Raw genomic sequence first — 16,202 nt, 5'->3', positions numbered from 1 at the left:
GCGGTAACATTTGAAAATTATGAACGGTATTTTTTGTATGAAATTTTAATTTTGATTAAAAGTAAAAATATATAAGTTTTTTGTTTTCAAATTATAACAAATCAAAATAATCATGATTGTTTATTTCAATAAAAACAACATTATAACAAAAAAATATAAAATCTAAATTCTTATTTTTTTTAATGACACCATTAACAATTTTAGTATAGAAAAAGTTGGTTGTTTAAGGGTATAATTGGAATAATGGAAAAGTAAGTATATATACAATTATCTAGTTTGTTACATTTTAAAATGATAAAGGAAAAAAGTAGACATTTATGTTTGTTACACTTTTATTTTAATATTTAAATTTATTCTTATCTATTTGTTACATGTGTTATTTGTGTTGAAAGTTGATGGCGTTTTTGGAAAGAGAAAAAGTCAGACCAAAAGAATTAAAAGAAGTTGTTTTCTTTATATATAATATATATAACTATTTTACTAACTTACTTAATAGGGATAGAGGTAAAAAAAATTAAGAAAATGTTAACGAGCTTCCCGACACTCTTTAAGGATTATAAGTAGTAATTATTTATAAAAATATATGTAATCAATGCATTGGAAATTGAAATGTTTGACTTTTTAATGAATAATTGCTTGTTTTGGTATGCTTAAAGAGTGTCCTAGGTCACTCGTTAACAAGACCAAAAACTATTATTGGTCATAGTTCAATTGATACTATTGTCATTTGATTTGAGTTGTATAGAAAAATGGTGTCTGACGAGCATTCAAGCAACGACGATATTGATGCAAGATGGAGGTACTTAAAAGCACTTTGGTCTAGTATCAGAGTAAAGAGTGAGAGGTTGTTAGGATAGAAATTGTGTCCATGAGTTAAGGTGAAGAATACCTTTAAGCGTTGGTGGGAGAGCGGTTATGTTCGACACTCATCATTGGATATTACGTACGACGTCTGTTAGGAATCATCTGGTCGTTATCGAGGAATTTGATGTTGACTGTTGGAGTGGAGAGAAGAAGGTTCATAGTCTATCCGATTGAGCCTAAACATATTTAGGATTTGTATGACTAAAGGTTTATTGTGACATACTACCTCCGTCCCGGTTTAATTGACCTACTTTGGTTTTTCACACAGATTAAGAAAAGTGTATAAATAAAGGGGAAAGTGAAATATATTGTATTGGGAATGATAAAAGTAGTATTATTTAATGTTATATTGTATTGGGAATGATGAAAGTTGTATTGAAAATTGAAATGAGTCAGTTATTTTGGGACACTTTTTTTTAGAAAATGGGTCAGTTATTCTGGGACGGAGGGAGTATGTGTTTCTGTACCTTCGAGATTGGGCTTCTGCCAGACGTAGATTTGTCGATCGTAGCCTTTTGGCCATTCCAAAACAATATTAATATGTAGGACATCTTCACTGACTTTAGGTGTTTTTGGGCCCGTTTGTTACGGATTAAAATAAAAGTGATTTTGACATAAAATAATTTAGAGATTATATTTTAGAGATTTTATGAAAAATCAGAATTTATTTTGCGTTTGTTTACCGTAATAAAAATCACTTTTTTTAAACAAATAATCTAGTTTGTTTGGATACAACTATATAAAAGGGATTTTTTGTTACAAAATTAGCTCGATCTTTTAAACAATATTTTCTCTCTCCTCTAAAAAAAATCTATTTTTTGAGAAGCTTCTCATTTGAAGCTGTTTTTAGATTTTTTTTAGATTCTGATTTTTTTAAAAAGTTGTAACAAACGGATACAAAACTCTTAAAAGTGATTATTTTTTTTAAAATAAGTGATTTTTTTCTTAAAAAACCTATAACAAACGAACTCTTTATCACTACATCTACACGTAGAGAGAGAGTGTGTCTAAAAAGTTTCAGTTTAATGGACATATATCATTATTCTGCAACTCAATTGGCGGTGACACTTGTTGTGTTGGAACACATGTGTGTTTTATTCTTCACATTTGTGTGATTTTCGTCGATAAATTATTTGACTAAAAAATATATAATTTTTTTTAAGGAAAAAAAATATAATTTTATTTGCTAAAAAAAAATTACACTGGTATCCAATGAAAGATTATAATTTGTCTATATCATATCACTAATTTTAAGTTATCTTTCCAGAGCAATGCATTTTTCATTATATAATTGATTTATGCACATCATTTAATTCCAGATAGTTTTAAATGTAAAAACACATTATAATTATAATTAGTAGGGGATTATTTCTAAGACTTGGCTTGTTTAGCTAATTTTAACATAATTCTTTTACACGTTTTTCTTAATATTTTAAAGGGCAATGCCATATCTTACGAAGCAGGGCCGTTCCGGTAAAATCGGAGGCCATGTTCAAATGTTAAAAATGGGCCCCTATGGAAAAACAAGATTTTTTAAGCAATAATAATCATCTATTTAAGTTGTAAATAACATAAAAAATAGTCATTCTTATTAAGTAAAAGTAAGTTTGTATGGGAAGGACTAACTAACTTGTGTTGAACTTCACTAACCACCAATTGTTTTAATATTAAAATTTGGGTTCATATTTCATAATAAAAAGAAACACCAAAAACTTAAAAAGAATCATCATTTTTTTTTTTTGAGGGAAAAAAAAAGAATCATCATTTTGTTTAGTGCAAAATGGGTCTTAAGTATATTGATTGTTGTTGCTTAAATAAATAATCTTTGTTATCTAAACAGTGATAAACTAATACTAATATCGGAAAAAAATAGTAGCAAATTAGTACTAGCATGATTAAACTTAAAACAACAGAAAAAATACTAATTATTTAACGGATTTAATTTGCATTGTTAATGGAAATAGATGACAAAAAATTCAAGATATATAGTAGTTTTCTACATTCATAGATAACTCTGAAATGCATTTTAAATTGTAATGGCCTAGTAGTTGTGTATGTAATTAAGACTTTTATATTTGGTTCAAATTCACATAGATGCTCGAGATTGAACCTCAAGACCGATGACTCAAGTGCATTCTATTTTATCACTAAACTATTCCAAGATGTCTATTGATTTTTTATATTTTGTTATATATACCAACACTTTTGAGTGTTATATTAAAAAAAAATTGAGGCTCCTAAGATTGCGAGGCCCGACACCGTAGCTCACCTTGCACATGCCAAAGGGCCGGGCCTGTTACGAAGGAAAGGCCACAAGAATAGCAAGAATGCACTGTGCGCTTTTTTTAAAGAAAATAATAAACTTTAATTCCTTATTTTGTGTAAATCATGGCCGTGTGTGTGGTGGTGATATTCAATGGATGAGATGATGTCGTGCGTTTCTTGCTTTTGTGTGCTCGCAACAATGAGCATTATCCTCTTTTAAATCGTCTATTTTTTTATACAGTCAATTTTTTTTTTGATAATAATCAAAATAATTTATTTGGTATTTAATAAACATATTAACATTATATAACAATGTATAAATAATAAATATGTAATTAATTTTGAAAAAAATTTAGTTAACTTAAATCCACAAATCATAACTATATTTTTTTCATAATAATCTATAAAATAAAATCATAACTTTCTTAGAAACAAAGGGTCGAAACCCGAAAGAAAAAAATACAAAAATACTAATCAAAGTACTAACTCTTCCATTATTATATTAAGGGAAATGCTACATCAAGCGAAGGAATTTTCTCGAATCCTTCACGATGGTTACTAAGCAGTGTCTCATTGGTCAATCAATACCATTACACCGATGTATTCCATCAATTCCGGCATAAATTAAGAAAACAATTTTGTTTATACCTTTTTATTAATTGATTAAGATATTATAAAAAAGAGATCCACGTTCTAAAAAAAAAAAATAAAAAGGGTCCATGTTGCTTCGGAAAAAATGCTTCGTTGTATATAGCAGCGCTCTTATATTAATCATCATCAAGCAAAGCTTGACAAAAAGATAGAGGAATGTGCTCATAAATATAGGGCGAGGCCCTAGCTGCAACCTAAATTGGCCAAGATATCAAAGTGAAACCAACCCTGCTATACCACACTCCTTTTCTTGCACCATATATGAGCTACAACCTCATAATCAACCAAGATTTCAAGAGCTTCCCAGCCTCTAGTAGAAACCAAACAGACAACTTGCAACATAACTTTATTGCACTCCTAGAATTAAAGTCTTGAAGTTAATGGTTAGAATTATGATACTCAAAGACCAAAAAATATGCAAGAGAAACTGAAAAATCAGTTTTAGCTACAGTATGTCCGTAGGTATAGTCCTGCCCTGTAGCTAGAAAACCATAAAATTGAAATTTTGGTGCAGTAAACAGTGACGAATACGGCTGACCATAGGAAAAGGCTACTAATCTTGTTATTAAGACATATATAGTTGGTGTACAACTAGTGGTTCTTGTTTGTAAAAAAAGCATTATAATTAGTGAGAGGATTCTAGAATCGAATAAACCATCAAATTAGTCAATGACTTTATAAGACACTTTAAATATATATCTAATTTTATGATATTTCAAAAAGGTCATTGACTTTGTCAAATTTTACTCAGTCGTTCTAAGCAAATGCTAAGGACTAATTTTGTAGTAAGTGGATAAACATAAGGACCACGTTGATAGTAACTTTTTAAAACATAATGACATAACAGAAAATAGATCTCTAACTTTTCGAATTTTGATTGATGCCACCAAAATAAGAAGATTGTGAAAAAGAAGCAGTGAAGAAGACTTCAATTTTAATTTTTATCACCGTTACACTCATCCTCTTGAGTTCTTAGAACTTCCGAATTTTTTATTGTGGTTGTTTCATTCGAGTTTCATGTTATAATTTCTTGGTTTTTGTATGTTATACTCCTATTTACTTTTGTTTATTTTTATTTGTAGAACACCTTGTGCTGTAAATGATTTTTGTGAATGCATAGTTGAATTTTGAAAAAATGTCTCTAAAATTATCCTACCCTAATTTGGTTGACATTTTCAAAACTCAAATTGGTACTTCTATTTTTCAGAGAACTAACTCTATGTTTATTCTCAACTACTGATTTGAACTTTATTAAATTTGTATGTTCATACTCACAAAATCAGTTTTCATCATAATTTTTTAATATAAACAATGAAACTTAAACAAATATATTTTGGATAGTACTAATAACCCACTTACGCCTCTCTTTCTCTTCGTAGTCATAATATTTCATCACATTCTCTGCCACAGAAAAAATAGCAACAACAGAAAACCAATGACACTAAAAAAAACTAATACATGAGTTGTTGAGAAGACCTTTTTCAATTAAAAATTCTTAAATATTTTGTTCAATAAACAATTGAATTCATAAAAATTATCAGGTTCTTATTTAAGTTTTTTTTAGAGAAAGGATAAAAATAAGAACTGAATATATTTAAGTTGACAAAGGATAAAAATACATGATCATACAACAAATATATTTAAGAACTGAATGTAAACCCAGTTGGGTGAATCCCAAACTAAAACCTTGTCACTTGTCAGTAATGATAATCCACCCCAGCAGGTGCACAAAACACAAGACTTGTTTGTTCTTGCTTGGATGACAAGGCGAACTTGGATTCTCTTTGGTTGAGATCCAAATCCAAAGAGACATTCATTTTTTTGTAGGTGGTTCTTCATCTTCTTTGTCTGGTTCCAAAGCCATTGGTGTCGGTGCATGGTGAAAGTTCATATGGCCACCAAGTCCCTGGCCAGATGTGAATTTAAAACCACAAATGGAGCACCCATAAACCTTGGATTTTTCGTTGTTGTTGTTGGTAGTGGTGGCGGTGGCGGTGGTGTTGGTGTTTCTAAGAATCTTCACACTCTACCAGTTGAACATGGGAGTGGGAGTTGTATGCATTTGGAGGTATTGGTATTGGAGGTAGATTCTAATTGAGTGCTCTGGAGAGGTTCTCCTGAAATTTGTCTAGTAAAGGAAATGAGAATAGTTACAGGGTACAAGCTGGTGCAGATTTATTGTTCTTGTTCATATACTTTATTTTTTTAGACTAATCCATATGGAATTATTTTTTAGACTAATCCATATGGAATTTAATTTCTGTAAAAAGTAACTGGAGGGTTTTTGGTTCATCCCTTTTGAGTTTTGGTTGTTTTCATGGTTTTGTTTTCTTACTAAAATTTTCACAATTAATTGTACTAAACTTTCAACTTGTTTCTTTTGTTTACTATATAACGAAAATACAATGCAATATAACTAAACCATCATAGTGTTGTGGATAGTTAGTTTTCTTAATGGAATAAACAAAACTTATATCATGTTTCAACTTTCAATCATATAAATGACGTGTGGGTAGTTTAGTTTTCTAAAATTCAACAATAGATGTTTCTTAATGGAGGTTATCTAATGTTTTCAAAGTGCATGAAGAGGATGTATAACCAGAAAGTTGAAACTTCATTGTTATGTTAGTTAGTACAGTTTGTATTTAAGTTTAGATAGAGTAAATTGGAAATAACTAAACCTTCAACACACTAACCTTATGAAAGATTAAACCTAAACTATAATTCTTGGTAAGAATCCTTCGTGCAATTCTGTCATGGTTACTCTACCATAATGGTAAGTGAGCAGGTTAAGTTAACTGATTTTAAGAACTTGGTGGTTAAACTTAAACCAATCCAGCTTTTTGTTCTCTCCTTCGATGTACAAGTACAGCCAGCTCAAGACGTTTCTTTTCTTTTAAATTTCCTGAATTGTATTTGTTAAGTTTAGGCTGTTAATTGATAAATTATAAGAAAAACTACATCTCTTTCTAAACCTGTGATGGTGCAAGACAAATGAGAAAATATAATGACTTAATAATGATGATTTGTGATGAGAATATTGAACTCTTTCTAAACATTTTATTATTATTATTATTATTATAAGAAAATAGAAAAATAGATGAAGGTCACTTCAATTTAAGGCAAGACAAAAGCCTCAAACAAGGACTAGGACTTACATTACAATTTACTTATTCAAATCTACCTATATTTATTAGCTATAATTGAATACAAAGGTATCTTTGGATTGATATTTTATTGTGTGAATCATATGCTCTATGCGCAACTGCAACCACTAATATCTCGAGTCGGATAAAACTACAAATATGAACGGTGAAACTCTCCCTCAAGAGATTTAACATTGTTCATTCATAACCATTGTTTGGTTTCGAATCGTCAATATGTGAATTCTCTACTTTTATTCGTTGGAAGGGAAAAAATGAGAAAAAACTCTAATGAGATTCAAAGTCCGGGGGTTGGTTTCGATAGGGGAAGGTGTTAAGCACCCGAATCGACTACGGTATTCCGTAAGAGCCTCTTGCCTAAGCTCAACGTTTTCTTGTTCAGCAGATACCATTCTCTTCTTGATGTAAGCTCGAGTACAGTGAATGCGAGTCAGTTTGTACTGAATACGTCGGGCCACTTTTGCTTACTGCGGCAGAAAGGAGTAAAGCATGAGACTTGGTTTTGACCCTTTATGAATGCAAAATGATGCATGATATGCTAAAATGCAAAAAAAAAATGTGCAATTTTTTTTTTTTATCGAAGGACCTATAGAAGCAATTTAGTAAACATAACAACTTAAACATTACATTAATAATAAATAAAGTATTACAAAGAAGCAATTTAGTAAACATAACAACTTAAACATTACATTAATAATAAATAAAGTATTACAAGATAATTCCCTTTCTAATAACGAAGTCAAGGGATAGACTTACAAATATAAAACATTACAAGATAATTCCCTTTCTAACAACAAAACCAAGGGATAGACTTGTGAAGTAAAACATGATAATTCCCTTTCTAACAGACTGAGCCAAGGGATAGACTCCAAAGTACATAACAGAAAGCTAGAAAATAACAAAATGATAAAACAAACTGGGAAGCTCTCAAGCTCATGAAGTAGATTATTCCTCAAAATTTGAATGTGACCCTGCGAAGAAATCCATACGCTCTTTTTTACTGATGAATGGCGAAGGCCTCGCACTTTGTGCATGGATTTGAGCATTCTTCTCAATCAGTTGTTACTATTTTTTTAGGACAAAAAACTCTTTTTTCCTTTCTCAACTCACAAACTCGCTTTACCATGTACTTATAATCCTCATCGGTCATTTCTTGTGGATCATCTTCTCTCTTTTTCTTCCATTCTTTCAAGATTTTATCAAGGTTGATGTTGCAAAGAACACCAAGACTACACCTCAAACTCTTAATGGATCGCATTTTAAAAGTTGAAACATCTTCAGGAAACATATTAAAAACCTTCTTCTGAGACAATGAATAAGTAAACCACACCTTGCTCATTTGTTTGAATGAGTGAATGAATTTATGAATGTTAGTAGGAAGATTAACTTTATGTTCGAAGTCAAGAGGTCTATTTCCCTTCACCAATGAATAAACATCTTCATTTACAGAAACATTTGCACCAAGTAGACCATTGAGGACATGACTCGCTTCATCCTCATATGTTTGATTTTCATACACCTCAACAGTAGAATTACATCCTAGTGTTCTGTAGACAAGTGATTCAACCACATACCATCTAGCAGCCTCACATAAGTGTACATAAAAGACCTCACATGCTCGAACGTATGGTTGCATAACAACTTTTTTATGCATGTCAATTTCAGGATCCATATTACAAAGTGCATTAATAGCACCAATCATATCTGATGGACCAGCAGATTCCCATGGCTTAGTCGTATACTTCCCATCATAGTCTTCTAATATGGTGAATGACTCAATGTCAAACTCAGCCTTAAACTGAAAACTCAGGCCATTAACAGTACATGCAATCATGTAGAGGGAGGATTTAGTAATAACAAATTTAGCCGACTTTTGAGACGATATTACAACTTCAACTTCAAGCAGAGGATATCCATTCCCGGAGTAGTTTAAATTTGGAATATCTTCGAAAACACTACCATCAAAGCTCCCCATTACCCTCAACCAAGTTATGATTTCACCATATTTCCTAAGACTACCGCCAACATCGTCGTTGATAAACCATTTCTTCTTATGATTCATAGGCATTTGATTGTATTTAACCGGACTGAAAATAAATTATAAAGTATAATCATAAACACGACACTTTTTATGATTTATATTTTTGATTCATAGGCATCAATTATATTCATGCATGAACATTACTCAGTTACGATGTGTTACAATTTTATAAAGAGATGACCAGATGGTGGAACACAAAGATGGATAAAGAATCTGATCCATAAACCGATTAAACTATAAACTATACATGGTCGATCATAATATCTTCCTATCTACTAAATCTTGATTTATCTCTTTTCCAGCTGTCTTTAGTAAGCTAATAATTGAAATTAAAGACCCACAATATTCATGGGTAAAATACATAGTATAACTTTTCAGTAACTAATAATTTGAAAACTATTTATCATTGAATTCATTAATTTATGCATTATATAATATCTAGTTCAGCTCAATAGTTACCTAAGTGGCGGCGGAGGCGTATGAGATTTCTTCTTAGAACCCTTGCCCGGAGGTGGACCAGTGGACTGCTTCTTCTCTTTCCTCAGAGAACTACCCGGAGGTGGACCAGTGGACTGCTTCTTCTCTTTCCTCAGAGAACTATCGCCCGAAGTCTGATGGGGTCGTTTCCTCTGAGGACCTTCGCCCGAAGTCTGATGTGGTTGTTTCCTCTCCATAGTATTTTGTGAAACCTTGCCTAAAAGTTAACCCAATAATTAAACAAAATAAAAAATATCAAAATGAAACTAACTCAGTAATCCAAACAAAACAAAGTAACCATAATGGCCTCTTTCAAAATAAGAGTTGGTCATAATTTATGATTTCTATTTCTGCCTCTTTCAAAAAAAAAAAAAAAATTGGTTGAATATGGTCACCAATGAACAAGAACGGTTAAACTATTACCCGGAGGTGGACCAGTGGACTGCTTCTTCTCTTTCCTCAGAGAACTACCCGGAGGTGGACCAGTGGATTGCTTCTTCTCTTTCCTCAGAGAACTATCGCCCGAAGTCTGATGGGGTTGTTTCCTCTGAGGACCTTCGCCCGAAGTCTGATGTGGTTGTTTCCTCTCCATAGTATTTTGTGAAACCTTGCCTAAAAGTTAACCCAATAATTAAACAAAATAAAAAATATCAAAATGAAACTAACTCAGTAATCCAAACAAAACAAAGTAACCATAATGGCCTCTTTCAAAATAAGAGTTGGTCATAATTTATGATTTCTATTTCTGCCTCTTTCAAAAAAAAAAAAAAATTGGTTGAATATGGTCACCAATGAACAAGAACGGTTAAACTCTTAACCGGAGGTGGACCAGTGGACTGCTTCTTCTCTTTCCTCAGAGAACTATCGCCCGAAGTCTGATGGGGTCGTTTCCTCTGAGAACTATCGCCCGAAGTCTGATGTGGCTGTTTCTTCTCCATAGTATTTTGTGAAACCTTGCCTAAAAGTTAACCCAATAATTAAACAAAATAAAAAATATCAAAATGAAACTAACTCAGTAATCCAAACAAAACAAAGTAACCATAATGGCTGAACAAATAAGTGGATAAGAATACTAGTTGTAGTCGGTGATTTTCGGATATCAAACCATTGTTTGGTTTTGAATTGCCAATCTTTTTATTCGTGGGAAGGGGAAAAATTAGAAAAAAAACCCTGAGATTCAAAGTCCGGGGGTTGGTTTCGATAGGGGACCCGAATCGACTATGGTATTCCGTAAGAACATCTTGCCTAAGCTTAACGTTTTCTTGTTCAGTAGATACCATTCTCTTCTTGATGTAAGCTCGAGTAGATATTGTCCCAAACAGTGCCAATTGTTTACTATTCTCCTCTTGATTAGGTTTGACAGTTAGGGATATAATGTGGGCAAGAGGTTGTGGTCGGAGTGATGGTCTACCATGTTGTTTCTCCCTCTCTCTATCATTATGCATATTCCTAATTGTAAACTTAAACCAAGCATCATTATTACCAATTCTCATCCTAAGTTTCTCTATCTCTTCCCTAGAAATATGAAAATATTTCTTCGAATATTCGTCTAAATCGATATCCATCAATCAAGATAACACTTAAACAAAAAAGGAAGAACTTGAGTTGTTGTGTACTACTTCAGAAATTTAAAAGAAATAAAGTGATCCCCTGCCAATTAAAGAGACAATCACAAACTGCATAAAAAATAAGTAAAGCTTAATCAGTTTAATCAAATACATAAAACAAATACAACAAATTAATACAAAATAAGTTTATGGATGAATGCATGTATGTATGATTATGCAAGGAAAACATGATGAGGTTTAAGTTCCACAATGTTGGAGTTTAGGGACAACAACGCCATTTGGTAAGGACTATGGTTTCAACTGCATTTGTAACAAGGTTCTACCAAGTTCCCAAATTACAACTACCCTTATGAATATCTCGGTGCGTAGGATTAACTCCTAGACCAATAGTTCGTAAGGAAGTCTAGTTTGAGTGTAGTATCGCGTGACGACCAAAGTCAAGACTACTCTTGGTTTAGTCACCGCACTACGTCCTAATGAAAGGCCAAGATGGGTTAAGGGTGATCTAAAGGTCCTCAACGCTTGATGGATTTCAAAAATAATAACGCCAATCACGACTACTCATGGTGACGTAATATTACTCTTGAACCCACGTTGAGTGGAGTTATATCACATGCACACATATCGCAGGACTACTCCTGGTATGACACTATGATCGTACTCCGTCCTATCTTATGTTTCACTCAAGTCCGGGTGTAGGACTTCTTTTCTCACCCCTCACGTAACAAGGTAAATTACAAAGTATAAACAATAAAGCACAAAAATAAAGGAAGTAAGGTGGGTTTAACCCGCATAGGATTTAAGTCCCCAGTAAAGTCGTCATTTTGTGGATCGATGATTATCTTGTGTTAATTCATTTATTTATTTGAAAATGTTTACTTAAAGCTTAAGTGAAAGAATGAAGGGAGAAGAAGTATGTTTTGTTGTTATTTGATTTGGAAGGATAAAATCATTTGTCTACATACGGCATACCCTTAAAGAAAAGGGATCAAAACCCAATGTAGTTCACTCTCAAAAATATTTTTTTGTGGGTTAGTGTAGACCAAGATTTTCGGGTGTCAATCCATTGATTGGACTTGAACCTTCAATCTACCGGACTTGCTCGATTTTATTCTTGGGAAGGGAAAAATGAGATTGAAAAACCCTTTTTTTGGATCCGGGGGTCGGTTACGATTAGGGAAGGTGTTAGGCACCCGCATCATCCACGGTACTCCGTGGGAACCTCTTTCTAACTTTATTTTTATTTTGAACATAAAAGAATAAAATTGGAAGTGAGGTTGTTTCATTTTATTTGAGAAATTTAGTCTAAGTTCAATTAAAGTTCATTTAGGAATTTGATTAAGAAAATAAAAGAAAAAATCTCTCGGATTTGGATCCAAGGTTTATTAAGAAAATAATTTGACTTTTGCTTATTTGATTTTTGAGATAAAAAAGTTTTACTAAACTAACGGTAAACTAACGTGACGATGCGAAAAAATAAAGCGAGATAAAAGCGATAAAGTGATATGGTGTCTGTGCAAGTGTCGGTGATTGTGTTACCTACATTATTACAAAAATTCCTAGATACATTCTATGACCTCTTTGCCAAGCTACAAACCAACGGTAACAAAATATACATCCATTTTCTAGTTATGCTAATATCATGGTATTTGAAACAATTTAAAAATACTAAAGCATCAATAAAAATAAAAATGAAAAAATCGACGTGCAAGAAAAATAGTCAAAGTAAGCTGAACCAAGTAAAAGAGAATGAAGTATGCATGGAAATGTATTTCTTAAGCCTGAACCGAAAAAAAAAAGTTAGAATGCATGGACACTAAATTCAAACCGACAAGTAAAGATGAATAACAATGTAAGATTTGATGAAAAAAACTTAGACTCCAATTTAAGCTAATCAATGCATGAAACACAAATTAAAATGCTATGCCAAAATAAAAGATTAGAAAGTGCTGCAAGAAATAGATTTTAACAAGAAACAGGGGGTACAGCAAGCATGTGGTATGTGCATAGCAGAAACACTAGACAAAGCAGAAAAGGCTGAAGGAGAGCAGGAATGGGCCAGGCCTAAGGGACATGGATATGGACCGGTTCAGGACCTGGAGCGGGTCAACCGAACCGGTCCAATATCAACACCATATAAAAGCACATTTTTAGGGTTTACAATTCATTTTATCAAAACATTTTTGTTCCTTTAGGCCAACGGCGCTACTCCCTTTTCTTCATCTTTTCCAATATTTATTTTTTTATTTTTTTTTGACATGAGAAGCTTACGTAACAAACAGAGACATAACACTAAATTGTCAAAGCAAAAAAATGGATGCACTAAAATGAAACCAGCATGCGACAAGATTAAAAAGGAAGAAAATATGGGATGTAGTCAAGACATAACACTAAAATTAAGTATGACTTAATGGGGGTAATGATCCCATCCACATGCTTAAGAGTAGCTTTTTATTTTGTTTTGAGAAAATGCCTTAGAGTAGCTAAGTGCTTATAACAATAACATATAACACTAATGATTCAAATTGTCAAAAAGTTTGATGTTAGGCATCATACCAGAAAAAGTTATATACAGTGGACGTTCCCTGTTTTGTCTCCAGAAAAAAGTTCCATTTGCTTTCAAGGGTTTGTGATTGATTAGGAAGAAAATATGGGATGCAGTCAAGACATAACACTAAAATTAAGTATGATATGAAATTAGAGTACTAACTAAAAAAAAATGTGGTTATAAGTGAGGTTAACATGCTAAAGAAAGAAAAATATGAAGTAAAGCTTGTAAATACGAAAGTAATATGCAATGAAAAACATTTTTAACATAACAGAGGGGGTGCAGGCTGTAAAGTAGTGTGTGCATAGTGAAACTGAAAACCTGAAGCAAAAGAAAGAAAAGTGGGCTAAGCAAGACGTGTTTGGGCTTCAAGAAGGAAACTGGGTTGGATTAAAGAAGCTGGACCGGTTCAGGAACGGGTCGGTTCGACCGAACCGGTCCAACAGAGTGATATATAAACAAGAATTTAGGGTTTTTAAATTGTTACCAACACCTTTCCTCCTTCTCTAGATCGGCACAGATATCACTTCTTCCTTAGCTTCTTTCTTCCTTTTTATTTTTTTTTTTAAAAAAAATTTCTTACGGATAACAAACAACAAGCTCAAACTTTTCAACGTTTTTGTTCCTAAACTCAAAACGAACTTGGATTTCGAAGAAAATCAACGGAAAGAAGTAGATCTAGCAAAAGGTTTTTTGAAATATTTTCAAATTTACACTCCTACTCTTTCTGTTGGTTTTGCTAGTGTCTCTTGGCAGAAGATTTTCATCACAATTTGTATCTAAAACGAAGCATAATTAGATTTAGTTCTTTCTTCCTTTTTTTTTTTTTTTAAAAAAAAATTCTTACGGATAACAAACAACAAGCTCAAACTTTTCAACCTTTTTGTTCCTAAACTCAAAACGAACTTGGATTTCGAAGAAAATCAACGGAAAGAAGTAGATCTAGCAAAAGGTTTTTTGAAATATTTTCAAATTTACACTCCTACTCTTTCTGTTGGTTTTGCTAGTGTCTCTTGGCAGAAGATTTTCATCACAATTTGTATCTAAAACGAAGCATAATTAGATTTAGTTCTTTCTTCCTTTTTTTTTTTTAAAAAAAATTCTTACGGATAACAAACAACAAGCTCAAACTTTTCAACCTTTTTGTTCCTAAACTCAAAACGAACTTGGATTTCGAAGAAAATCAACGGAAAGAAGTAGATCTAGCAAAAGGTTTTTTGAAATATTTTCAAATTTACACTCCTACTCTTTCTGTTGGTTTTGCTAGTGTCTCTTGGCAGAAGATTTTCATCACAATTTGTATCTAAAACGAAGCATAATTAGATTTAGTTCTTTCTTCCTTTTTTTTTTTTTTAAAAAAAAATTCTTACGGATAACAAACAACAAGCTCAAACTTTTCAACCTTTTTGTTCCTAAACTCAAAACGAACTTGGATTTCGAAGAAAATCAACGGAAAGAAGTAGATCTAGCAAAAGGTTTTTTGAAATATTTTCAAATTTACACTCCTACTCTTTCTGTTGGTTTTGCTAGTGTCTCTTGGCAGAAGATTTTAATCACAATTTGTATCTAAAACGAAGCATAATTAGATTTAGTTCTTTCTTCCTTTTTTTTTTTTTAAAAAAAAATTCTTACGGATAACAAACAACAAGCTCAAACTTTTCAACCTTTTTGTTCCTAAACTCAAAACGAACTTGGATCTCGAACACAAAAACAACAAGCAACATACAAATCTGTTTAGATCTACGTTTTCAAAAATAAAAACTCGGTTTCCATCTTCAATATTTCAAACATTTTCAATCAAAACAATCACATCAGAGACAGTTTAAGAACAAACGGAGAAGAAATGAAGATGGTTTACCTCGGTTATGAACGGAGAACAAACTCAAGACGGGAAAACTTCAAGTACTAGCCGTTCCTTCCTTATATCCTTGCATCCTTTTCCTTCTCCTTCTTCTTTGAGCCGTACGGAAATTGAGTTTGAGTTGGTAGATCTATGTTGAACTATCCGAATCCATGATTGTAGTGTGAAATTCGAATTTGGATTGTGTGATTATGATTCTGTGTTTAGATTTGTTTGATGATTGAGTAAGAAGAATAGTTACTGGAAAGTATTTTTGGTATCATGAATGTTCTTCATGATTCATAAATTTTTTTATGATTTTTTGGAGTTTGATTTGGAAAAGTGAAAAGAAAGGAAGAATTAGGGTTTTTCTGCCGCTGCTACAGTGTAAGGCAATGATTGGGTTCCTCTCTGCAATATATTATACTATATATACTGTGTATGATACCAAACGCCAGCATCTCATCCGATAATTGGGGACCAAGTCATTGAATGACCAATAGCAGACTGACATATGGACCTGATAAATGGACTAATAAAAATGAACAAATAAAATGTTATGTATGTGGGACAACCCACGTGATTACTAACAACACAAATTAAATCTATATAAAAACTAATAATAATAATAATAATAATAATAATAATAATAATAATAATAATAATAATAATAAAAATAATAATAATAATAACAATAAAAGGAAATAAAGAAAGGATAATAAATAAAAGACCAAAAGCTTACCATAAATGAGGTATTTTAAAATACCTCTCTGCCGAAATTTTG

The 16,202-nt window shown here is 32.1% G+C and overlaps 1 protein-coding gene across 1 annotated transcript; it reads right to left on the bottom strand.

Annotated features, from left to right (window-relative positions):
• Positions 1–7,604: 7,604 nt before the first annotated feature.
• On the bottom strand, positions 7,605–15,806 carry LOC146956905 (uncharacterized). Its single transcript, XM_085732506.1, has 4 exons — positions 15,437–15,806; positions 9,886–10,420; positions 9,445–9,679; positions 7,605–9,031 (listed from the first exon to the last, which is right to left on the bottom strand). The coding sequence occupies exons 2-4, from the start codon at positions 10,052–10,054 to the stop codon at positions 7,996–7,998; spliced, it is 1,440 nt and encodes a 479-aa protein (XP_085588632.1). The 5' UTR covers positions 10,055–10,420; positions 15,437–15,806; the 3' UTR covers positions 7,605–7,995.
• Between the last annotated feature and the right edge of the window lie 396 nt (positions 15,807–16,202).

The sequence above is a fragment of the Medicago sativa genome, chromosome 1 (genome assembly GCF_051527215.1).
Source record: "Medicago sativa cultivar Bolivia chromosome 1, Bolivia_mono, whole genome shotgun sequence".
Taxonomy (NCBI): domain Eukaryota; kingdom Viridiplantae; phylum Streptophyta; class Magnoliopsida; order Fabales; family Fabaceae; genus Medicago; species Medicago sativa.
The sequence above is the reverse complement of the archived record's forward strand: the minus strand, read 5'-3'. Positions and strand labels throughout refer to the sequence as shown.